The sequence below is a fragment of the Delphinapterus leucas genome, chromosome 8 (assembly GCF_059928025.1).
Source record: "Delphinapterus leucas isolate spDelLeu-1000000601 "Yukka" chromosome 8, BTC_Dleu_Yukka2, whole genome shotgun sequence".
NCBI lineage: Eukaryota > Metazoa > Chordata > Mammalia > Artiodactyla > Monodontidae > Delphinapterus > Delphinapterus leucas.
The window spans coordinates 94,528,616-94,552,758 of NC_143136.1; the positions used below are offsets into that span (position 1 = coordinate 94,528,616).

A 24,143-nucleotide genomic window follows, 5' to 3' on the forward strand; every position below is an offset into this window, starting at 1 on the left:
TGTGTGCTGGGTAAAGAACTTGTCTCTGTGGTTCACAGATCTTAAGGTTGAGAGAAACTGTGCATGAGGAGCGTCATCCCTGAGTTACTTTAAGTGGTGAGATCCTGGACTTTAAGCTGATGCTGTAAATGAATGAGACTTTGGGGTGGTGTGGGAGGACTGAAGGTAGTTTGCATTTAGGTGGCCGGAGTGTGGGGTGTGGTGGTTTACAAACATGTCTTCAACAGGTGGAGCTGGGCTGCCCTGGGGGTGCAGTGGATAAGCATCCACCTGCCAATGCGGGGGTCACGGGTTCCAGCCCCGGTGCGGGAAGATCCCACATGCCACGGAGCAACTAAGCCCGTGTGTCACAACTACTGAGCCCATGCACCACAACTACTGAGCCTGCTCTCTAGAGCCCACGTGCCACAACTACTGAACCCATGTGCCACAACTACTGAGCCTGCGCTCTAGAGCCCACGTGCCACAACTACTGAACCCACGTGCCACAACTACTGAGCCTGCACTCTAGAGCCCGCGTGCCTCAACTACTGAGCCCATGTGCCACAACTACTGAGCCTGTGCTCTAGAGCCCGCGAGTCACACTGCTGAGCCCATGCGCCACAACTACTGAGCCTGCGCTCTAGAGCCCATGAGCCACAACTACTGAGCCCACATGCCACAACTACTGAAGCCCACGCGCCTAGATCCCATGCTCTGCAACAAGAGAAGCCACCACAATGAGAAGCCTGCGCACCGCAACGAAGAGTAGCCCCGCTATCTGCAACTAGAGAACACCCATGCGCAGCAACGAAGACCCAACACAGCCAGAAAAAAAAAAAAAAAAGGTGGAGCCGAATTCCATTCCCCTTGAATGTGGGCCAGATTTAGTGACTTGCTTCTGATGAATAAAATGTGGCAGAAGTGATGCGACGTGGCTTTTGAGGGTAGGTCATAAAAGGATAGCTTCTACCTGGCGCACACTCCATGTCTCTCTTGTTCTCTTTTCCTCTGCCACCTCCGTCTCTCTTTCAGATCACTTATTCTTTAGGAAAGCCAGCTGCCATGTTGTGAAGACACTCAAGCAGCTCTTTGGAGAGTAGAGGGACCCAGATGAGGAGGAACTGAGGCTTTCTGCCAAAACCCAGCACCAGTGTGCCAGTAATATATAAAAGTCACCTTGGAAATAAGTCCTTCAGCCCTGGTCAAGCCTTCAGGTGACTGCAGCCCTGACTGACAACTTGCTGCAAATTTGTGAGAAATCCTGAAATGGCTAAGCTGTTCCTAAATTCCTGACACAGAGACCATATGAGATAGTAAGTGTTTATTGTTGTTCTAATCCACTGAGTTGGGGCAGTTAGTTACACAGCAATAGATTAACAATGGATCTAGCCAAAATTGCGATATAATCATAATGGGAGGAAAATGGACCTCTCAAAATCTACCCACCTAAATATGTAAAGGGAATTGTCTATGGTCATGTTAATGTAGGGAGGCAATAAGTTTTTTCATATTTTTCACAGTGATAGACTGATAACACATAAATAGCATTCTTTGCACTCTGTCTTTAAAAATGAGTAGACAGGGCTTCCCTGGTGGCGCAGTGGTTGAGAGTACGCCTGCCGATGCAGGGGACACGGGTTCGTGCCCCGGTCCAGAGGATCCCACATGCCACGGAGCGGGTGGGCCCGTGAGCCATGGCTGCTGAGCCTGCGCGTCCAGAGCCTGTGCTCCGCAACGGGAGAGGCCACAACAGTGAGAGGCCTGCGTACCGCAAAAAAAAAAAAAAAAGTGCTTAAAAAAAAAAAGAGTAGATATGGATTAAAAGCAAAGAATTTTAGAGATGGGAGGAAAATAAGAGATTATGTAATTCACGTCTTCTGTTTAGAGGGAATTTTAGAAATAGTAGGTGCACAATATATGGTTTTGGTGTATGTATGACATACATCTATTTATTCTGAAGGTATTATCTAAAATTTTGATTTATCAAAATAATACCTATACATAGTTAAACAATCCAATATTACTAATATCTTTCTTATCAAAAGCAGCCCTATCCATTTTTGTATCCCAAGACAGCCACTTTTACCTTTTAACATGAATCTTCTGATAATCACCCTCATAGTTTCAGATAATAAGATTATACTATTGTTTCTCGATTTATTAGCTTTAGAGAGTATTTACTGACTTCGCATTATGATCATGGAGAATTTCTTTCTTATCCCAACTTCTCCAATTTCCCAGTAGAATTACAATTTTCAGTTAAGCCAGTGCTTAATATTTATACCATAAATATAAATAGTTTTCACTGCTGAATCAGGTAATATACAATGATTATCTGTCTTTATATGGATGTTTGTTTTCTTGGAGTTAATTATTTCCTTTTCTTTATTTTGCTTAATTTTCTATATATGTACAGCTTGTTTGGTACTAATGTATTAACAGATCCGATGAATGCCTGGCAATCATTGTTTCAAATTCAAACACATCACATAATCCATCCGTTCCATGTTATCTGTCCTGGAGACCTCCTTCCACAGCCTTCTGTCCTCTTGCTCAAATAGGGACAGTTGCTCTCTAGACTAGCTGTCATGTTAGGACTTTGCTTAGCCATTCTGGTTTGGGGATTGTTTTTGAAAGATTTTGCTAATGTGAATATAACTACAAGGAGGAAGCATTAATATTTTAAAGAGAATCCTAAATTATTAATGTATCCTGCTTCTATGTCCTAGATTCACCAGCCTGTGAGGTCACATAAAATGAAGTCACTTTTGCTTTTGATGCCCAAGGTATAGGGGCTCAAGTCTTCACAGTTTGAATGCAAGATCTTAGCACCTTTGCAATATTGCAACTTTGCAAAGTGCCCTCTGAGTTTTTCTGGGGGTCCACAAAAGGGAAAAAGTTACTAACTAGTCTATACACTGGTTACCACAAGGCACTTGCCGTGTTTTTCCTCTTCTGCTGTGACCCCCTGGCCGATGTGTATTGCCCTGAATGCTGTTTGAAGGTGCTGATGGTCTCCCTCACTGCTGATGGTATTGCTCGTAAGATAGATGTTATATTTGCCAAGGGTGTTTTTTCCTGATGTCGCCATTGCCAGGAACACCAGGGGTACTAGGCTTGATGGGAGGTAGTTAGACTGACCCTTTCCCCACTTCCACGCCGCTTTCCTACTCCCCCTCCTCCATTGCTCAAAATCCAGGGTTTACAGACTCTTTCGGCTTCTCCTTTTTGTAGTTTCCTACTTACACACCTGCCCGTAGCCCCTCTGTCCAATCCAATGATAATCAACAGTCACAACCAGCTGCTAAGCACCCATTTCAGCGGGGACAACACAAAAGCCAGAAGGCTCAGAAACATAGCTCAGCCACATAACTTATTCCCAAGCCAGAATGTTCAACATTTATATTCTAGTGAGGTTCTCAAGCCAGAGAAACAGTCAGCTTTAAAGTGAGATGAAGCTTCATTCTGGAGATAGAACGGTAACTTGCAGCTTTCAAATAATGGACCGCTTTCTCTGCTAAACAAGATTTTAAATGCCTTAGCATCTACTCTCAATCCAAGCACCATATGCCAATCTTTAAACACATATGTCCATATTCTTTTAGAAACCCCAAAGAGTTTTTTTCTTTGGGTACATTTGGAAACCTTCTATTGCTATCTGTAAGTAATCAAACAGAATTGAAATACTAAATATTTCAGACTACTAATTCAGACTGACCTTTGCTCTAAACACTGTCTAAACTTGCTCAGTTAGCATTTCCAAAGAATACTTAAAAGTGGAGATGCCACCAACAGGAGAGCTGCCAGCAGACCACAGAAGAGGAAAGGCCTTTTCTTGTGAGGTTTAAAGCACTACCGTGCTGGTCTTTTGGGCCAAATGAGAGAATGGTTTTCAAAACAAAGGCCATGTTATTCCAGCAAAACATTTCAGGTGGTACCCAAGACCCCTCATCATCTTCCCCTGCCTCCCTGGCCAGTGCCATCCCCCCCTCTTTAATGTTCCAGTTTTCTTCATTTAGTGGATGAGGACAGTTAGAGTCACACTTTACCTAGTCAGTAAGAAGTAGAGCCAGGATTTTAACCCAGGTGAATTTGACCTCAAAACTGGTGGCTCTTTCCTGCTTACCTCATCATGATGTGTCACTTCCTTACGGTCACTACAGAGGCGACTGTGAGGAAGAAGAATTTATCTGGGGAGCTACCCAGCCATGTGGCTTATCTGGGATTTCCTTGGCGTACATCCATAACGGCTCCCTGCTGATACATGGTCTATGTTGAAGGAGGTTCTGGATAGGATACCCTGTGCAAGCAGACCTAATCCCGAACCTCACTGTCCCTCTTTTTTCTTCTAATGCCTTTTCTCCCATCCCTTTTTCAAAGAGAGACCAAGCAACTGGTTGCTGATCCTGCACTCTGCTCCCCGTAAGTCACCCAGTTGGCAGCCCTGGCTTACCTTTCCTACGACATCTGTTAATAGCTTGAGGGCCAGAGGATCATGAACCAAGGAGTCCGTGTAAAAGGAGCCAAGGTATTTCTTTGGGTTGGTTGGATTGTCCTGGGCACACAGATCTGGACGCATGCTGAATCCATGGGAGATTCTTCCTACTGTGTAGGGGAAGGAACCACCTGCAAGTAAAGCCCATTCCTGAGGGACTAGTGTTAATTGAAAAGGATTCTTTTCAACCCTCATGTTGTATGCAAAGAGAAGTTACTGTAGCCCAGCTAGTTAACTGTATTTACAAAGGATCTACTGGGTTCCAAATGTGAGAGATGACCCAGAAAAAAGAATAAAGTTTAACTCATCTAGAAATTCAGATTTAAGGAATTTATCCTAAAGAGAGAAGACAAGTATATAAAGATGTGTGGTCAAGGTTTTCGGATGTAGCTTGGTTATAATAGAAAAATACAGAGGGAGCCTTTCAGTTGGGGAATATCTAAATAATGACGGCATATCCATAAAATGCATTGTCATGTATACAACCATCAAAAATGATGAAGCTCTGTACTCACTGACATGGAAAGATGTCTCCACGTGCTGGTGAGAAGGAAAAGCGGATTAGAGAACAGTGTGTATAGTTTGATATTTTGTGTGTGTGTATTCAAAAGTCACAAACTCACTTACCTACAGGGACCAAGCAGGAAATGGAAATGAATGAAACAGGCCTGTTTGTAAACAATAGTGAATGGTAGGGACTATTGCAAACTGGAGAGCTTGTGGTAGCTTGTGGTCTGACGAGAGATTTAAATGAAAAACAAAACAAAATCAAGTAAACTATGCCAACCAAACTAAACTTGTCTGCAGAAATGGAATTTGGTCCTTGAACCATCATACACTTTATAACTAGAACAACTACCAGGGCTAAATTGTGTCCCTCCAAAATTGTGTCCCTGACCCCCAATGTGACTGTATTTGTAGATAAGGCCTTTAAGGAGATAATGAAGCTTAAATGAGGTCATAAGGTGGGACCCTCATCTGACAGGACTGGTGTCCTCATAAGAAGAGGAAGAGACATAGGAACTCTCTCTCTTCCTGTGAACACACAAAGAAACGGCCGTGTGGGGACACAGTAAGAAGGCGGCCTTCTGTAATCCAGGAAGAGAGACCGCACTAAAAACCAGCTGCGCTGGCATCTTGATCTGGGAACTCCATAACTGTGAGAAAATACATTTCTGTTATTTAAGCTGCCCGGTCTGCGGTCATATTCTGTTATGGCAGCCCAAGCTGACTAACACAGATAGGGTCTTACCTCCATGTGCAAAACATACTTTCAGTTTAGGAAACTTCTCGAACACTCCACCCATGATCATGGAGCAAATGGCTGTGGTGGTCTCTGCGGGCATTCCTGGAAGAAGAAACAGTCATGACGTATAGCGCTTGTCATCACGAGCAAGAAGTCCAGTGATGCTAATGGCAGGGGAATGGGACCTTGCTGAGAAGCGCAGGGTCCCTGTGCCCTAGCATGGCTTGGTTGTATGCAGGCCATGACTTTGGCAAGCAGAAACCATGTGACACTTCCTATTTGCCACTTGCAAGTAGAGTCATCTAATGGCTAGAAGAGTCAAGGAGCCAGAGGGCCTGTCTTTTGTCCCGATTCTCCCAGCTTCCATTTTGTGTGCAGTGGGGCAAGCAGAGCACAGTGAGTCTAGGCTGAACCCTTTCTCCTCTGATTGTTTGCTTCTTGGCCTTTGATAAGTAATTTAATGCCCCCGAGTCTGGGCTTCTTCACCTGTGAAATGGGGACAGTGCTGCCCGTCTTGGAAGGCTGTTGTGGAACCTTGCAAATGATGATGCTGGGAAAGTTCTTGGCCAGAGCTTCACATTGGAGGGGCTCGACAAATATGATTTGCCTCCCTGCTTTAATTTCCTCATCTGTAAACCGGGGTTAAGAATGGTTAGTTCTTGCCGCTTAGTGAGTGCTCAATAGATATTAACTAATATTGATATTCCTGCCAAATCTTTACTGCTTCTTGGAGCTGAGGTTGAAAATAACTGGATTAAAATGAATTATTTCAAGTGCTTTGTGCTTCTAGAAGAGGCAGCTGGTCCATGCCTGATGCCTTCACCTCCATGGAGTCCATCTGGGCTATATTTCCAGATGACTGCTTTTCAGACTGTGATTAAGAAATCTCTGGGGGCTCTGTGACTGAGCCCTGGGCCTTCTGGGGAAGCCTGATCCTCTGGCTGCCTAGTGGGCCTTTACTGGTTGTTCATCCTGCCTTAGGCCTGTCACTGTTCCATGGACAGAGATGCCCCTGGCTCCCTGGATCCTTGGCCTCTTGAGAATTCTGGAAGCATGATGGATTCACATCTGTCTGGGAGTGGTTTGTGGGCAGAGTTTCCTGCAGGCAGGGGATGGAGAGCATCCCTTCCCTTTGGTCCTGTGATTCTGCTTTCCATTAACTACCTGGACAAAAACCCCACAATTGTCCATATAGGAGCCAAAGTGGAATATTTATAACGTAAATTGGATCATGGCCCTCCGCCCGCTGGGAATCCTCCAGTCTCCTAAAGACCGCCTTTGCATCCAGAATAAAATTCAGAAATTAGCCTGTTTGTTTATGACCTGTATACTTGTCAACTCAGGCTTCAGGGGGGACAGAGGTTTTGTCCATGTCTGGTACATCTTCAGTGCCCAGTGTGCTAGAAAGGATCAATATATGTGTTGCATAATGAGGGATGAAATGATCCTCTATGTAAATGCTCCCCTTTGTTTTTCATGGGGGAAGTTGCAATGCAAATAAGTTTGTGGAACTTGTCAAAGTGTTGTGTGAATTAGGATGAGATTTTCTTAGAAGCCAGAGAGCACAGGGGCTACTTAGTTTATCTCTTCCGACTAATTGTTGCTCAAGAATTTGGTGGGGGATGGGTAGGAAGCTGCCTTACTAAACACATTCAGTCTCCAAAAGCAATAACAAGGGCATGAAATGTCAGAGCAGAAAGAGAATCCGGACCAGCTCCTATCCAGAGCTTGGTAGGCCCAGTAAAGGTCTCTCCTCTTTGCCCTTCCCTTACCCTCAGGTGGAACCATGGGTGAACAGTGCAGGTGGCAAAGAGCAGGTAACAGGGGACTTGAAAGTCTGGTCATCTGCAATCTAGGGTCTCAGATCCTTAGGCGGTAGAAGCTGACCTTCTTTCTACTTGTAACTCCAGGGTTCTCATTTGTCAGGGCTGATGCTATCATTGGCTTCTAAAAATCTGTTAGGGGCTTCCCTGGTGGCGCAGTGGTTGGGAGTCCGCCTGCCGATGCAGGGGACGCGGGTTCGTGCCCTGGTCCGGGAAGATCCCACATGCCGCAGAGCAGCGGGGCCCGTGAGCCGTGGCCACTGGGCCTGCGCGTCTGGAGCCTGTGCTTCGCAACGGGAGAGGCCACAACAGTGAGGGGCCTGCGTACCGCCAAAAAAAAAAAAAATCTGTTAGACAGGCATGGCTACTTTTTTTCAGAGCCTTTTTGGGAGTCTGTGTAGTGAGGTGGTGGCATTGGAATCAGACAGATCTATGTAAATTCCATTTTCACTTTTTAACTATGTGACCTGCACAACTTAACCACTTTGAGATTCAGTTTCTCCATCTATAAAATGGCTATTACAGGGAATTCCCTGGCGGTCCAGTGGTTAGGACTGCGAGTTTCCACTTCAGGGGGCACGGGTTTGATCCCTGGTTGGGGAGCTAAGATAACCTGCAAGCCATGTGGCCCAGCCAAAAAAAAAAAAAAAAAAAATGGCTATTACAGTGTCAACCTCATAAAGTTTTGTGTGGATAAGATTAAAATTAAATGAGGTAATCTAACTGAATCACTTTGCTGTATACCTGAAACATTGTAAATCAACTATACTTCAATTAAAAAAATTAAATGAGGTAATACGTATAGCACTATCTGAGTAAGAGCTCAATAACTCACAATCCTGTTAGTTATTCATACTTTCTCTCTTTGACATAATAGGGTCCCATAGATAATTGGAAAAAACTAAGGACTTGACTCTCTTTTCCAGATCCCAAGCTGATACAAACCTATGAGCCAAGGGAACCAGTATTTGGCCATCCGTCCATCCATCTGCATGTCCCAGGGGTGCACAAATAGGGAACAGTTCAGCTTTTCAGCCTCCTTCAAAGAAGCAATGAGAGAGTGAGGGGGTTATTTGGATGCGCCAGCAAATTATAGGGCACTATTTTAGGGTATCGCTTTTCTCTGGGTCTATATTGATCTGAATAAATAAACTAAAATATTTTTGAAGTTTTTTCTGATCTATATAAAAGAATATTGATAAACTCTGCTCCTGCTTGGCAACTAAAAAGAACACTTAGAATTAACAAGGGTGTTGGTGGATTTACCATTGAGGTTGATGAAACATCTACCCTTGAAACACTTTGGCTGAGAGCAAAACACTCAAGGACTGATCTCACACCTCAAATGTGAGGAAATTTCCCTTGCTGGTTCCTGTTTGGTCCCCTCTTTCGGAAGGACTGCTTAGATTGTAGTGTTGGAGTCAGGGGTGGAGTGTTCCCTCCTCTCCCTCTCTTGGAAACCCAACGATGTGGAAAGTGAGGAAGTGATGGGTTGGGAGCCAGGGGCTCATAACTGGCCTGACCTATGCCATCTGGCCACTCCGAGCCTGACACTGGGTGGGAATTTCTGAGATCTACAGGCACTCACAAAGCCTCAGGACCACAGCTGAGCGCCTGAAGAGTCCGCTGTGTATGAGGTGACTTTAGAAAGGAAAGAGCTCTCAGTGCCTCAGCCAGGCAGGTACTGAAAAGAATGTCATGAGCAAATCTGCTCCAGGACCTTCTGGGAAATAGAAATACCATCTGGAGGAAATGACCTTTATTTGACACGATGTTTAATTAGAAAAAGTCCTCACAACAGGCTTTTAATATTAGTTGCTTGTCAAGGTTCAAAACAGATTTTCCTTGGACCATTTCTTTTCCAAATATATTGGGGTGCTGGGGTGAATCATCCTACCTCTACATATAAACATTTGGGCTAACCAGGCTGATGCAATGTGACTTGTGTACGTAAGCCTTTTCAAAATGGAGAAATAATCCCGGGACAATAGGGGATTCTGGAAGTGGCAGGCAACGGGCAGATTGAAGAAAGCCCTCCTAATTCAACAGGTTCTGGGGAGCGGAAGAGCTAGAAATCTTTTGAAGGGAGAGGAGCTGATTGGTTTCTAATAACGGATGCAGGCTGGAAAGAGTATCAACTTCTTGGGATGGTTTGGGCTTGACAAAGGCATGTGATCTTGGTATCTTGGTGGGATTTCACTCCTCATAAGGATAAAGCTTTATTCTGTGTACGTGTGATGGTTCATTTCTATTCAATTCAAATTAACAAATATTTCTGATCACCTTCTGCATGTGAGACATTGTAGAGAATATAAAAAGAAGCCACTTATACCCTCAAAATCATGATAGTTTAAATTTAGTGAGCACTTACCATGTGCCAAAGCTGTTTATATATATATGCATATATGTATATTTTATATATAATATATATCCTATATACTACTATGCATTTTATATATATTATATATACTCATATATATTTTTGTATATTATATTTATTTTATACATAGCAGTTTCACGATTAACTAGTTTAATCCTTTATGAGATGAACACTTTCATTACTCCCATTTTATATAACATATGTATTATTATATGTTTACATATTATATATAATATCTAATTTTATATATTTAATTTATATTTTTAATATATATAGCAATTTTACAATTGTTAACTAGTTTAATCCTTTATGAGATTAGTACTTTTATTACTCCCATTTTAAAGAGAAGGAAACTAAGGCAGATAGAGGCTAAGTAATTTACTCAGGTCTTCTGGCTGATAAATGATAGGCAGTCTGCCACTACCACTCTGTTTGCTTCATACTCACCACAAAATCATTTTTGTACCTGAAAACTGACCTGAGCGTGTGCTGTTGGGTTTGCTCACTAAGAAGGGAGGTCTAGGAGATAAGGGGGACAGTTGGGTGCTCTGGAGCTCAGGCTGCCCTCGAGATGACGAAGCCAACTTGGCTCACAGAAACTCCTCTCATTTGTTTCAGCACATTACTGACCCAAGTTAGATAGTGTTAAGGCTGGCAAGTCTTGCTAACCAAACAAATGTGCTATCAACCCCAGGACATCACAAGTCAGATGGGGCCAGGATGCTCTTTTGAATCCCCACAGAGACTGGTAGCCCCCAAAACAGCCTAGTTAGAATGATTGATTGAGCTGGTCACATAAATGAAAATATCCATTTGGACCCCAATGGGCTGCTATTGCGTTCTGAGCCCCTTAGTAATTCATAAAGCCGATTCCAGTGAATCCTAAAATGACCTACAGCTGAAGGCTTGCTCATACTGTGCTGAAACAATTTGGATGCACAAGTAAATACATCCTCTTTCAGAGCTCATTAAAGTTTCTAGAAAACATTCACTGGATTAGTTCAGCCACTGCAGCCAATAATCTTCTGGGAGTTTGATATTTAGGGGAACATTAACTAAATCTTTCAGGTCATTAGGAGGCAATTTAACAGGCAGTCCCCCAACTGGTGGGCAGTGTCCACAGATACAAGCATGGAATGCATTCTGCATGTAGCCAGAGCTCAATAAATATTAAATGAATAAATGATCAGTGATTATATTTCCTGATGAGTCTACCAACATCTACTTAATTCATTATTGAAGATTTTGCATTTACAGTGAAAATAACAGAAAATGATACTATCATAATTCTAGGAGGCAAGTAAGAAATTTTTAAAAAATGCAATTGAGTAAAGAATTATGCATCTTGAATCCTGGAATTAAGGAAAGCAGATTTATGTACAGAAAGAACAGAAGGTAGAGAGGACCATGGGACTGTGGACACTTCTGTTGGATATTTCAGAAATGGATGGCACTGTGTTTTTGAAAATGTATCTCATTATGCAATATTTCAAATATAGAAAGTTATAAACAACTAAAATGAACACCCATATATTTACCATCTAGTTTCATCAAATGTTAACATTTTGATGGTATTATTTTTGTTGCATTTTTTTATTATACTACATTTAAAAAATATATGGCTTAAAAAGTATCTTAATTGCGGGTTGGTTAAATAAAACATATCCATATATTGGAATATTATGCAGTTATTTTAAAATCATGCATTGAGAGAATTTTCACTTAGGTTGGAAATTCTCAATTAGGATACAAAATCGCTTGTTTAGGGGCTTCCCTGGTGGCACAGTGGTTAAGAATCTGCCTGCCAATGCAGGGGACACAGGTTTGAGCCCTGGTCCGGGAAGATCCCACATGCCGCAGAGCAGCTAAGCCCGTGCACCACAACTACTGAGCCTGCGCTCTAGAGCCCGCGAGCCACAACTACTGAGCCCATGTGCCACAACTACTGAAGCCTGCGTGCCTAGAGCCCATGCTCCGCAACAAGAGAAGCCACCACAATGAAAAGCCCACGCACCACAACGAGGAGTAGCCCCTGCTCGCTGCAACTAGAGAAAAGCCTGCACACAGCATCAAAGACCCAATGCAGGCAAAAATTAAAAAAATAAAAACACTATTAAAAAATCACATGTATAGTGTATTTCCAATTTCATTAAAATATAAAATATGCAGATGTATGCAAATAAAAAGATAAATGTGGCTTCCCTGGTGGCGCAGTGGTTGAGAGTCCGCCTGCCGATGCAGGGGACATGGGTTCGTGCCCTGGTCTGGGAAGATCCCACATGCCGCAGAGCGGCTGGGCCCATGAGCCATGGCCGCTGAGCCTGTGCATTCAGAGCCTGTGCTCCGCAACGGGAGAGGCCACGACAGTGAGAGGCCCGCGTACAGCAAAAAAAAAAAGATAAATGAAATGTACTATTAACAGTGTTTACTCATCTTTGGGTGGCAGAATTATGGGTTCTTTTTGTTTTCCTATTTATTTAAAGTATAGTTCATTTACAATATTGTGTTAGTTTCAGGTGTACAGCATAGTGATTTGGTTTGTTTTTTGCAGATTCTATTCCATTACAGGTTATTACAAGATATTGGGTATAATTCCTTGTGCTATACAGTAAATCCTCGATGCTTATTTATTTTATGTATAGCTGTTTTCCTCTTTAAACATTTTTGTATTTTCCGCAGGTTCTTCTAAATTATTTCATAATTTTGAAAAATGATAAGCACTTTTTTCCAAAGCAAAGACAAATACTTTGGGGTATGTCATTAGCCTGATTCTTTTGCACAGTGGCTGTGGTGAGGGTAGTATTTTGGCTTCCAAATGAAACTTTTTTTTTTCCAGTTTACATAACCTCTTTATTTAAAAAAATTTTTTTTAATTTTTAGTTTATATTGGAGCACAGTTGATTAACAATGTTGTGTTAGTTTCAGGTGTACGGCGAAGTGATCCAGTTGAGCATATACATGTATCTATTCTTTTTCAAATTCTTTTCCCATTTAGGTTATTACAGAATATTGAACAGAGTTCCCTGTGCTATACAGTAGGTCCTGGTTGGTTATCTATTTTATTCCAAATGAAACTTTAAACGGAGATCAAGGGGGCTAGAAAGAAGAGAGATTTCACTGAGTTAACTTAGGACTGGCCTGGGAAGCATTTCCACTTGTCCCTCTTCTAGTAGAATGGCCCGCTTATTTGGGGGAGCTCTTTCCACATTTCCCCCTACATCTAGCATGTCATCAGGCATCTCTCCCACCCAGGGACACCGAGCACAGCGCCCGGCCACTCTCCGAGAGTGAGCGCCACCTACTCACCGCGTACACTGGGAAGAGTTCCTGGGCATTCAGGTCCCACTCGTTGATGTGGGAGCCAATCTGAACCCCCGGAAAGCCCAGCTCCTTCACACAGCGCTCCAACTCCTTGACCGCCAGCTCAGGGGCCTGCATGGGCAATGTCCCCAGACCCACAAACCTCCTTGGGTGGCTCGCAACAGTGGCAGCTAGGTCATTGTTTAGAAGCTGGCACAGCTCTAAAGTGTCCTGAGGTTTCGCCTGGTGGAGACAAGTAAGGGAAAGCACATGGTTCAAAACTTACTTCTTTAGGTATTTACTCTGATCAATACCTCCTCAGGGCTCAGTCATTTGTCACTCTCAGTGGCTTTACCCCTCAGAAAGCTGAAGCACAGCCTGAGTTAGGCCTTGGCCACAGGAGACCCAGAAGCCATTCATTGCCAAGGCAAAGGAAACTGCTAGCATATTGCTGATTAATTAGAAAAACTGGGGCTGTAATCAGAAGGGCCTGGAATCCTACACTAGACATGGAATGAGGGTGGGCCACCCCACCAACTGCAGACAGGAGTCTGCAGGGCTGCACACCTAGGCACCCCCATTCCCAACCCCAGGAGCTGGGCCTGGTGAGTGCCCGATTTCAGGGCACCTCCTTGTCACGCCTCCTCAGAGGATGCCGGGCTGCTTATGGACCTCTCCTGTTCCTGTCTGTCCTTCTCTGTGTCCTTCCTGTTGGCAGTGACACTCAAGAGTAATCTCTCCACTATTGCTATCTTTCAACATCATCCCACCCCACCGCTAAGAATTTGGTATTCGCCTGCAATCCCAGTTGCCCAGTCAGAATAGCACCCGGTCTGGTAAATTCAGGTATCTCGAGGTCTTAGGGGATTTTATTTTAAGTAGTGAATCTCATGATAGGAACAGATAAGGATTGAATCACTAATACTAGAATCATGAGCACAGGTGGAGGAAGTAAGTGTGAGCAGGTGGTATTTCCATTGCTTATTAAATCACAACACGTGTGAATGTTTATTTGGTTGAGAGGGTACTTAGTGCACCCCCAACTATGTATAAAAATGTGCTTCCACAGGCTTGCCATCATGCCTGAAACTTTTAGCACTCAAGACTTAATCACTTGGGGAAAGGCATCCAACTCTAGGAATTTGAATTGTATATTTCCATGGGAGAGGCAACATATTAGGCCATTATCATCACTTCCCCTGCCTCAAAATCATTATCACTTTTGAATAAGTTGGCTTGTCAGTTACTGAGCTAGGCACCGCAGGAATGAGTCAGCAGACAGGTCAGTTCTGATGGAGATTAAGGTTGGGTCTAGAACTGTGCTGTCCAGTGGAAATGCAATTCGAGTCAGATAGCAACCTGCAGCCATTGGCTACCATACTGGACCGTGCAGGTCTAGAGCAAGGACATGACTAGGAAGACAGGCCTGGGAGGGGACGGTGTGGTGTGAGAAGCTGAGGGACCCTGCTGATCTCTGAAGAGGTGGAGAGTTGGGTGGGTAATGTTCGAGACTTGAGGCATTTGTCTACTTGCTAGGGAGCTGGACGTGAGTGAGCCTTCGCCCACCAAGGAGATGGATTGAGGTTTCACACTCACCCAGTAGCTAAACATGACAGGAACCGTGGAAAGGGCTTGCACGGTCACTCCTAGACACAGACACAAAGGCAAAGCTAATGAGAAGAATGGCCCGGGCACTCCGACATTTCCCAGGGCTGAGGAGCCCAGCAAGTCTCCGTCCCACAGTCTTTCCTCTCTCCCCTCCCTCGCTGCTTCTCCCTGTCCCCCTTCTCGCAGGGTCTCTGTCCCAGGCTTCCCTCATCCCTCGGTGTCAGTTCTAAGGAGAGGAGTATAGGCTGGACAGAAGTGAGATCATTCAAGAAAAACTAAAAAGCAATTTTTCAAAGGTTGTTTCCAACCCTCCTTCCTGTGAAGTTTTATTTAAGCAAGACATTTCCCAATCAATTTTTTTAGGGCTTTTCATCTTAGGTCATGCATGACAGACTATATTTCTTAGGCACCTTCCTGGCCCCTTTAATTCATCTCCTAAGTGAGCATGGGTAGAGTCCCACTGTCTGGAATGCCCAGAATGAGACCCTGAGTGTGGTTCCAGAATCCAGCATCCAGATTGCCTAGAATCTCTTATCTTCATACTTCTGGAGCTGGGTTATCAGGAGAGATGCTGCCAAAGCAGTGGTGGCTCCTCTTTCCCTCATGCCCACGTCCAACCCAGTAGCAAGTCCTGTTAGCTCTACTCCAGTTCCTTTCATGTGCTCACCTCTCCCCATCTCCTGCCACTGCCTGGTCCAAGCCACCAGTATTTCCTATGTGGACCACTGCAGAAGCTTCTGAGCTGGTCTCCGACTACCACTCTTGTCCTCTTACAGTTTGTTCTACACTTGGAAGCCAGGGTAAGGGTTAAAACTTAGATCAACTCACTCCCTTGCTCAAAACTTCCAAGCACTTTTCATCACATTCAGAGTAAACTCCAAACTTGAACACGGTCTATAAGGCTCCATCTCTCCTGGGGGCTCACGTTGAGCTTCATAGACCTCCTGCCTGTTCTTTGGAGTGCTTTCCTGCCCCAGGACCCTTGCACTGCTGTTCCATCTGCCTGGAATGCCCTCCTTATGGCTCATCACAGGACGAGCTCCTTTTTACCCTAAGGTCTCCGTTCAAATGTCAGATCCTCAGAGAGGCCTTCCCCAACTCCATCCACTCTCTATCCCATTGTTCTGTTCCTTTCCTTTTCTGATAACTTATTACAGTCTGTCATGACTGTGGTTGTTTATCCTGTGCCGTGCCCTACTTGGATTTCAACACCACATGCACCTGTCTGTCCATGTTCTATCCTTAACATACCCAAAATATGAATAAATAAATCATTGTTTAGTGAGGACTAGACACTACAGCATTTGATTAGAGAGAATTGTTAAACATTGTCACAGATATGATTTGTATTCAGTGATTAGTATACAACAGATAAATGCCGTTCAATTGTAAAATCTTTACATTTACACAAATGCTTTTTCTTACATTACTGTATTTCATTTTATAGATTAGATCACATGGCCTGCAAGTGGTGGGATGAGGCTGCTGTCCAGCCTTGCACCTTCTGTATACCCCAGTGGCCATCACTTGTCACCATATTTTATATTAACATAGTAAATTGCATTATTTATGTGTTGGTTGATTTGGACACATGTTCTTTGGTTTCTGGGAATCAAGAGGGGAAAAAAACAAGTCTAACCCAATGAGAGCTGATTGTTTTTAAAGTGGTGTTTAACAGTTTGGCAATAGCACAGTGTTCCCCAGACTCACCTGCTGAGTAAAATGGCTATAGGGGCCAGGGGGTGGAGGGAAGAGAACCTTGTAAAAACAAATTCCTAGGCCCTCCTTTGGAAACTGTGACTCAATGGATGGGCCCTGAAAAAAGGTTTTAATAAACACCCCAGGCAGGTCTCATCCTGAGGGAGGCTTGGGAAAAGCTCCCTTGGGAAAAGTGATGGAATGAGAGAGACAGTCCTAGGTATAATTCTAGCTCTGCCATTTACTGCTATGTAATCCCGAGCAAATCACTTCACCTCCTAATACCCCTCAGGTGGCACTAGGTACAACAATGCCTGCCACATAGAGATGTGATGAAGTAAACCAGGGACTGCAATTACATATTTCTCCCTGTGAAGATGGCATGGCTTGCTGGAACCTTCTGTGCTGTGCCTTCATCATTCTTTTACCTCGGCAGAGGCAGTAGGATACACCTGTTAAGCACTTGGATCCAGACTGCCTGGGTTCAAATCTCGGCTTTCCCCCCTACAAGTTGTGCGATCTTGGACAAATTGCTTAACCTCTGTTCCTCAGCTTCTTCATCTGTAAAATGGGCATAATAATAGACGCCACCTACGACGGTTGTTATAGGAATTGAGTTAATACATGTCAGGTGCTGAGAACAGTACCTGGCACAAAGAAAAATGCTCAGCAAGGGTTAGACTTGACTGTCCTCTTAAGGATAGCTGTGGAATGAAACAAACAACAAAAACCAAAGGAGACACTCTTCACCTAAACTGCAGTCATGAGCAATGGTTCTGACACCAGTCATCTGAATCTCCTTTCCACTAGTTTTCTCCTTGAGAGGTGGGAGCTGCTTGTGCTTCACATTTAGAGTAAGACCTTTGCTGTCTTTGCTGTCAGTCTGAAAAGTTGTTCTCTCTCAGTGCCCCTACCACCCCCATTCTAGTACAGGGGCATATATACTATGTGCTATGGAATGGTCTACAGAAGTGCTTCAGGCTTTCCGTAAAGTTCAATTTGAATGCAATTTAGATATACTTTTAATTATTTAAAAAAATCTATAAAGCAATATCTAGCCTAAAGTAGCTATACCAAATTCTAACACGCCAGAGACCACCTCATTTGGGGCTGATATCTATGAACTTGTTTTATGCAGACCTTGGAATAAAATGTCTCCTGCCATCTCTGTGTGTATTTTTGAACTTCTTATACATTTGTCCTTGGTTAGGAAGGTGGTAGTTCTAAAGGGCTCTTTTATTTGTGTGTATGAATTGTTTGTTTTCTGGGTTAAATCTAGACCACTGATGTCAAAATTTAGGCCTGACAGTGTTGTCATGGGGAGTTCCCCATCACAGTCTCTGGGCAGATCCCACGCGTGTTCAGAAGGCTGGGTTCTTTTGTTGGAGCACGCTCTCCTTGGTGGCACGGTCAACCAGGTAATAACAAGTGAAAGTACAATGCGTCTGTCATGCCACATTTTTATTTTACTATTTTATTATGTTTTATTTTATTTTATTTTATCTTATCCCCTACCCATCATACCATATTTTAGATAGGCTTTCATAATTCTTTTAAATTATGGGGATTTATTTGGTTTTAAAATATGGGATGAGGAATGCAAGCAGTTCTTAGAAATGGTTAGTGACTCAGCTTGGAAACAAAAATTTCCTAATTCTCCCCTTTCAAATTTCTGGCTTGGTTTCATTGTAGAGTATTCTGAGATTACATGATTAACTTTTTTGTAAACTGCTCCCGTTTCCACCCCTTATGTGTCAGTGGGGACATTCTATGTACTGTGCACCAAAAGAAACTACAGAAAGAAATCGGATCCTGAATCTGGCTAACCAGGCACTTGGCATCCTTAATCTGTGAACTCTTATTCTTACTGTTTTAATTGGCTCTATAATAAGTAAATACTATGCAATTGAACTTAAAATTTTTTTAAATAATAAAATACCACTTTTATCTTTTGGATAATACAGCATTCTACTTTAAAACGGTATACCTAATTTCAAAAAATTTTAAATACACACTCTAAAAACATCATTGTGGAAGGTGCCATCCCTCCCCCAGTGAAGCTGGAACAGCCTGGCTTGGAGGAAAAAAGGAGATCAGAAGTTACCATCACATGAATCACCTAAAGTGGTCAACAGACTTTAGCGGTAGACATGCCTCTTACATCAGATGCAAACATTGGTAGTGTTTCTCATTGGAAGTACCTGTTTGGTCCATTTCTCTAAGGCGAACTTCTGGGTCCCAGCAGTTCTCTTGGACCACTCTGAAGACCTTTCCATCTTTCAGCATCTTTGCTTCTCCCTGAGTCAGAAAACTCACATCAGCATCAAAGGTGACCTAAGCTTACTTAGATTAATCCTTCCTTGTATGCTTTGGAACGTGGTTCTCCCCTAACCTTTTTAGGGTTTTTTTTACTTAATCCTTGAAGAAGTAGAAATCTGTTTATTTAACAGAACTCAACTTTTTGTCCTTGTGCCTTAATATTGGCTTGGATTTGAAGGGGTGTGCTCTGTGGGTGTCAGTGGCTGGACACAGAGAGAACAAGGTCATGGTCATGGCCTTTTGGGACTACACAGCTGAGGATTGTGTAAGTCACCTTGCCAGAACCTCTGGCTCCAAGACCCAAGAGGATAGCCCAGCATCTGGAAAACTCTAGATTCATAACATTTTAGAATTGAAAGGACCTCTGAGATAGACCATCTAGTCCAACCCTCTTGTTTTATAGAGAAGCAACAGATGGATAGTGAGAGTAAATAATTTGTGTAGCGGAGCAGGGCCCGCTGATGTCAACACCTGCAGGAGGAGGCAGGCCATGCAGTGAATCAGTCTAGCAGCATATGTGAAATTTGGTTCTGAGCTGCTACCTCTACCAGGCATCATGCCTGCCTTGTACACTACCTTTTAATACTCAGTGCGGGGGTGGGGAGGTGCAAACTAAGTGGCTGTGTGGAGCATGGCAGCGGCCTCTTAATTGGGCTTCCTGTTGCTGATCCGTAAAGAAAAGGGAAAAGTTCTGATCCAGGTCCCTGAAATCAGACTGCTAAGGTTCAAATCCCTATTCTGCCACTTACTGTGTGACCATGAGCAAGTTAAACAACATCTCTGAGCCTCAGTTTTCTCAGTTTTTTTTTTCAATTTATAAAACAAATATTTATGTAGCACCTAAGGTGGGCAATATGCTTTCTCTGAGTGATGTAAAACTTTAAGGATATATAGTTGAGGAAAAAAGACAAGTTAGTAATCTACCACCAAAAAATTAGGTCATAAGCATGGAGATTGGAAAGACTGTGAGAAAAGGAAGAAATTAAGGCACAGATTCCCATCCACAGAGACAAAGAACAGCGTACTTGAGCTGGCTGAGCAGAGGTTCCATAAGCCAAAGGTTATTATTATTATTATTTGTAGATATTAATATTTTATTATTATTTTAAAATGTATTGATGTGTAGTTTGGTTTTTTTTGGTTTTTTTTTTTTTGGCTGCACCGTGTGGCATGTGGGATCTTAGTTCCCTGACCGGGGATTGAACCTGTGCCCCTTGCATTTGGAAGCACAGAGTCTTAACCACTGGACCACCAGGGGAGTCCCCTATTGATGTATAGTTGATATACAATGTTGTGTTAATCTCTACTGTACAGCAAAGTGATTCAGTTATATATACATTCCTTTTCATATTCTTTTCCATTATGGTTTATCACAGGATATAATTCCCTGTGCTATAAAGTAGGACCTTGTTGTTTATCCATCCTATATGTAATAGTTTGCATCTACTAATCCCAAACTCCCAATCCATCATCCTTCTCCCACCCCACCTCCTCCTTGGCAACCACAAGTCTGTTCTCTCTGTGTGTCTGTTTCTGTTTTGTAGACAAGTTCATTTCTGTCATATTTTAAATCCTACATATAAGTGATATCATATGATATATGTCTTTCTCTCTCTGACTTACTTCACTTAGTATGATCATCTCTAGGTCCATTCATGTTGCTGCAAATGGCATTATTTCATTCAGATGTTATTATTATTATGCTCTGCAGTGACATTGTATTTGGAACATCTGAATATCTTTCTCTCTCTGTTATTTAAATTTGAAGTATCTGTGCTGGACTCCTTGGATCTCCTGGAGGAGTTGGCATAACTGGGCCACAGCCTTCTTCTCTCGACCAGGCTTAGTTGGAGTGACAGGTCAGTGGTTGCTTTTGGGAGGAAAGAAGATTCTTGGTTCTTCAGTTACCCTGCTTTCATTGCAGCCTCTTCAGCTCCATGAGGAGGTATTGCTTCCAGCTTACCACCCAGCATGCAAGGCACTCACACCTTGGATTTGGACTGCTTTTGCCCCGGAGAACAAGGCGGGTGGGACAGAGTCATGGTCAGAGTTGATAATGACCGCTTACTTTAAATCATTTTGGCAGATGGCACAGATTAGTTCAAACTCGTCCCATTTAGCCATGGCTCCATGGTTTCCTCTGCTTTGTGACATCAAACATTTGTGGAGTCTCAGACTCTGTCCCGCTAGCTGTTCTGTCTAGAAACTTCTGAGTTTTGGCTCATTTTTAAGATAGTTATAATAATATGACTTACCTTAAAGGGATCTTGTGAGCATGAAATGGGATAATCTTTATAAAGCACTTAGTAGAGTGTCTGACACATGTTGAGTGTTAGGTATTCTTAGTATTAATGATGTATGGTTAATTAGAGACTGGGCTGTCTCCCGACATTTCCACTGCTTAAGGACACATGACCTCTGGTGGTGCTTCAGAGCCTCAAGATTGCCCTTGGGCCCTACGTGATGGCCTTGTGGTGATCAAAGGCCTTGAGTTGTGCTTGATGGAGTTCTCTGCACTCCTCCTCTTCGTCTTGGCTTGCGCTCAGGTCTTGCTACAGCTTCCTTCTTTATCCTTCTGATCCAAGGACTAGACCTTCCCCATCTCCTTCGTGGACGAGGCCGAGCACTCTTCACCTTGAAGCGCGGCAGCCTGTGCACATCTCCCAAGCATGAGCAAGCCCTCACATCCATGTTTTCATTGCTCACAGACTGGGGAATAGGTCAGTAAGCAAGTGACTTGTGTAACTATGACAGGTATCTACACCCAGGCAGAGCCGAGTCTCTGAGATCAGGACATCAGGATTGATTTGCCTCAGTTCTGATTCTTTGCTGACAATGACAGCACCTGAGCCACCTTCCTAGATTGGGGACCCTCTTGCAAGAGTACTGGTAGAGGTAGGGCCCAGCCTCCCTCTACTAAAACCCAAATACTTGCTCTCCTTGTCTCAGACTTGACAGATCAGTGCTTGGTTGTGAATCAAAATCAAGTGATGCAAAAAGACAAGAACAGTTGAGTTTATGCTGCCAGTATTGATTCCACCAGTGGCCATGAGCTATGTCCATTGGCAGTGGTGCTGGTGGCAGTGTCCTAACCGGGCTGTACCTGTGGCGTGGCCTTGGCCGTGGCTTCAATCACCTGCACATTTGAGTGTGGTTCCCTAAGCATTTTGTAATTCTTGAGGGGCTTAAAATACTTTCAACAAATTCCTTTTCTCCTTAAACTAACCATTCTTTGTTTCTTTTGTTTGCAAGCAAGGGCGCTGATACTGAATGCACAAATAGAATATAGGAACACATCTTTTTATTTGGTGAAGAAGGGAGTGGAGAGGGGTGGTGGTAAAAGAGAAAAAGTTGACAAACAAACTTTCATTTGGCAGTTAGAAGTTTTTTCTTTTGCTTCTTACTAGGAAAGCTTAATTACCATAAAATACCCAGTGTAGCAGAGTGCTGAGAGCCTGGTCTCTGCATTTCAATAGATACGGGCTTAAATCTCATTAAATTACTTACTAGCAGTCTAACTGGCTAAGTTACAGCCCTTCTGAGTTTAACCTTCACTTTTTCTATCTGTAAAATGTGGACCGTTTTATTTGTCATGCTTGTAGCCACCCAGCATCCTTGGAACACTTCCTATATGTGAAGATATTTTCACATTATGATTCCCCCTTCCTGAGGGGGAATTCAGAATTCACTTTCCCAGCTCCCCTTGTAGCAGGGGCACTGGCATGTGCTCTAGGCTGTGCCGATCAGAAGACCCCATGTGTGACTTTGATTTGGAAGTGAGCCCTGTGAGGAAGCAGGGACTCTGCAGAATCCAGTCCTTTAATAAGGGGTGTTGCCTGAGGTGTCAGACAAGGCTGGAGCAGAAGCTGCCGTGCTTTGGTCTCCAATGTCAGCATCGTCAGCATGAGCTTCCTGTCTCACAGCCTTGCTAGAACAGGTCCCCGGCCAGGTATTGGGCATTGTTTCTGTTAGCACAGCCTCTGAGCTTGATCTCTGGCCCTCCCAGAAAGTCTATGAGCTGCTTCTCTAATTAAACTAGGTAGAGTGGATTCTGCTGTTTGCAACTAAGAACACAGAATGATACAGAAGATTCAATAATAGAATGTTTGTAAAGAACTTAGTACAGTCCAGAGAGCTTGCTTAATGAATGATGGCCAGATTTTGTTTTCTTTTTTTTTTTCTGAATTTTATTTAATTTATTTTTTTATACAGCAGGTCCTTATTAGTTATCTATTTTATACACATCAGTGTATTCATGTCAATCCCAATCTCCCAATTCATTACACCCCCACCCCCACCCCCCGCCCCTTTCCCCCCTTGGTGTCCATACATTTGTTCTCTACATCTGCATCTCAATTTCTGCCCTGCAAACCGGTTCATCTGTACCATTTTTCTAGATTCCACATATATGCGTTAATATATGATATTTGTTTTTCTCTTTCTGACTTACTTCACTCTGTATGACAGTCTCTAGACTCATCCAATGGCCAGATTTTACCATATACTATCAATGGCAAGGGAGGAAATTGGGTTTCTCTGGGAGTTGCACAAGTAAGTTTTGGTTTCAGACAAAGCAGAACGTGTTAAAACAGAAATGGATCATTTCTTTAGTTCAACTCTTGCATTTACTGTTGTGTCCATGAGATGCGGTGGTATAGAGCTTAGCTGCTATAGAGCTCTTAGTGGTATAGAACTGGGAAAAGAATCCAGGTTCATGAAGCCATTTTCCACCCTGTCTGGCTGATATTTGGTAATTGCTGTCTATTTAGTAAGCAAATGTTAATTACTATAATTTCCTAAGGAGTCCAGTCTTTTTTGGGGGTTGCCCTAATTATGTTGCAGGAGAGTCAGACTTACTAAACTTTTCCCTCCACACCCTTTATGCTGGATCCATGGTAAGGCAAATGAATGACAGCAACTGTCAGGGGAGCTCTTTCTCAGTGAAAATTACCACAGGGCAGCTGTGCCCCAATAGGCTCCCAGTTCGGACGCGCAGGCTCAGCGGCCATGGCTCACGGGCCCAGCCGCTCCGCGGCACGTGGGATCCTCCCGGACCGGGGCACGAACCCATGTCCCCTGCATCAGCAGGTGGACTCTCAACCACTGCGCCACCAGGGAAGCCCTCTCTTTGCTTTTTCAACCAGTATTTTGGGACCTGACAGTTATTGTGGAGAATCAATTCTTGATCCCTCTCACGTGATATTTAGGAACCCAGGATCCCCGCAGGGATATAAGTGGTCCTCAGAAGTCAGCACTTGCTGCTAGGGGAGGGACTGGGGGGTCTCGTAGGTT

General features: G+C 43.5%; 1 protein-coding gene and 1 long non-coding RNA gene across 3 annotated transcripts in view; one reads left to right on the forward strand and one right to left on the reverse strand.

The window, feature by feature from the left end:
- LOC111172705 (uncharacterized) overlaps window positions 1-24,143 on the forward strand; it is a 162,347-nt gene that overhangs the window by 56,580 nt on the left and 81,624 nt on the right. The window lies entirely within an intron of this gene.
- ACMSD (aminocarboxymuconate semialdehyde decarboxylase) overlaps window positions 1-24,143 on the reverse strand; it is a 62,591-nt gene that overhangs the window by 24,684 nt on the left and 13,764 nt on the right. Inside the window, exons 3-8 of one of the 2 annotated variants that reach the window (XM_022569594.2) lie at window positions 18,734-18,830; window positions 14,823-14,872; window positions 13,233-13,469; window positions 8,492-8,585; window positions 5,730-5,825; window positions 4,436-4,608 (exon numbers count right to left, since the gene is read on the reverse strand). In XM_022569594.2, coding sequence (XP_022425302.1) covers window positions 4,436-4,608; window positions 5,730-5,825; window positions 8,492-8,585; window positions 13,233-13,469; window positions 14,823-14,872; window positions 18,734-18,830 — 747 coding nt within the window. Of the gene's footprint in view, window positions 1-4,435; window positions 4,609-5,729; window positions 5,826-8,491; window positions 8,586-13,232; window positions 13,470-14,822; window positions 14,873-18,733; window positions 18,991-24,143 lie in introns of those variants that run through there. The other variant, XM_089916884.1, reaches the window with a different exon arrangement.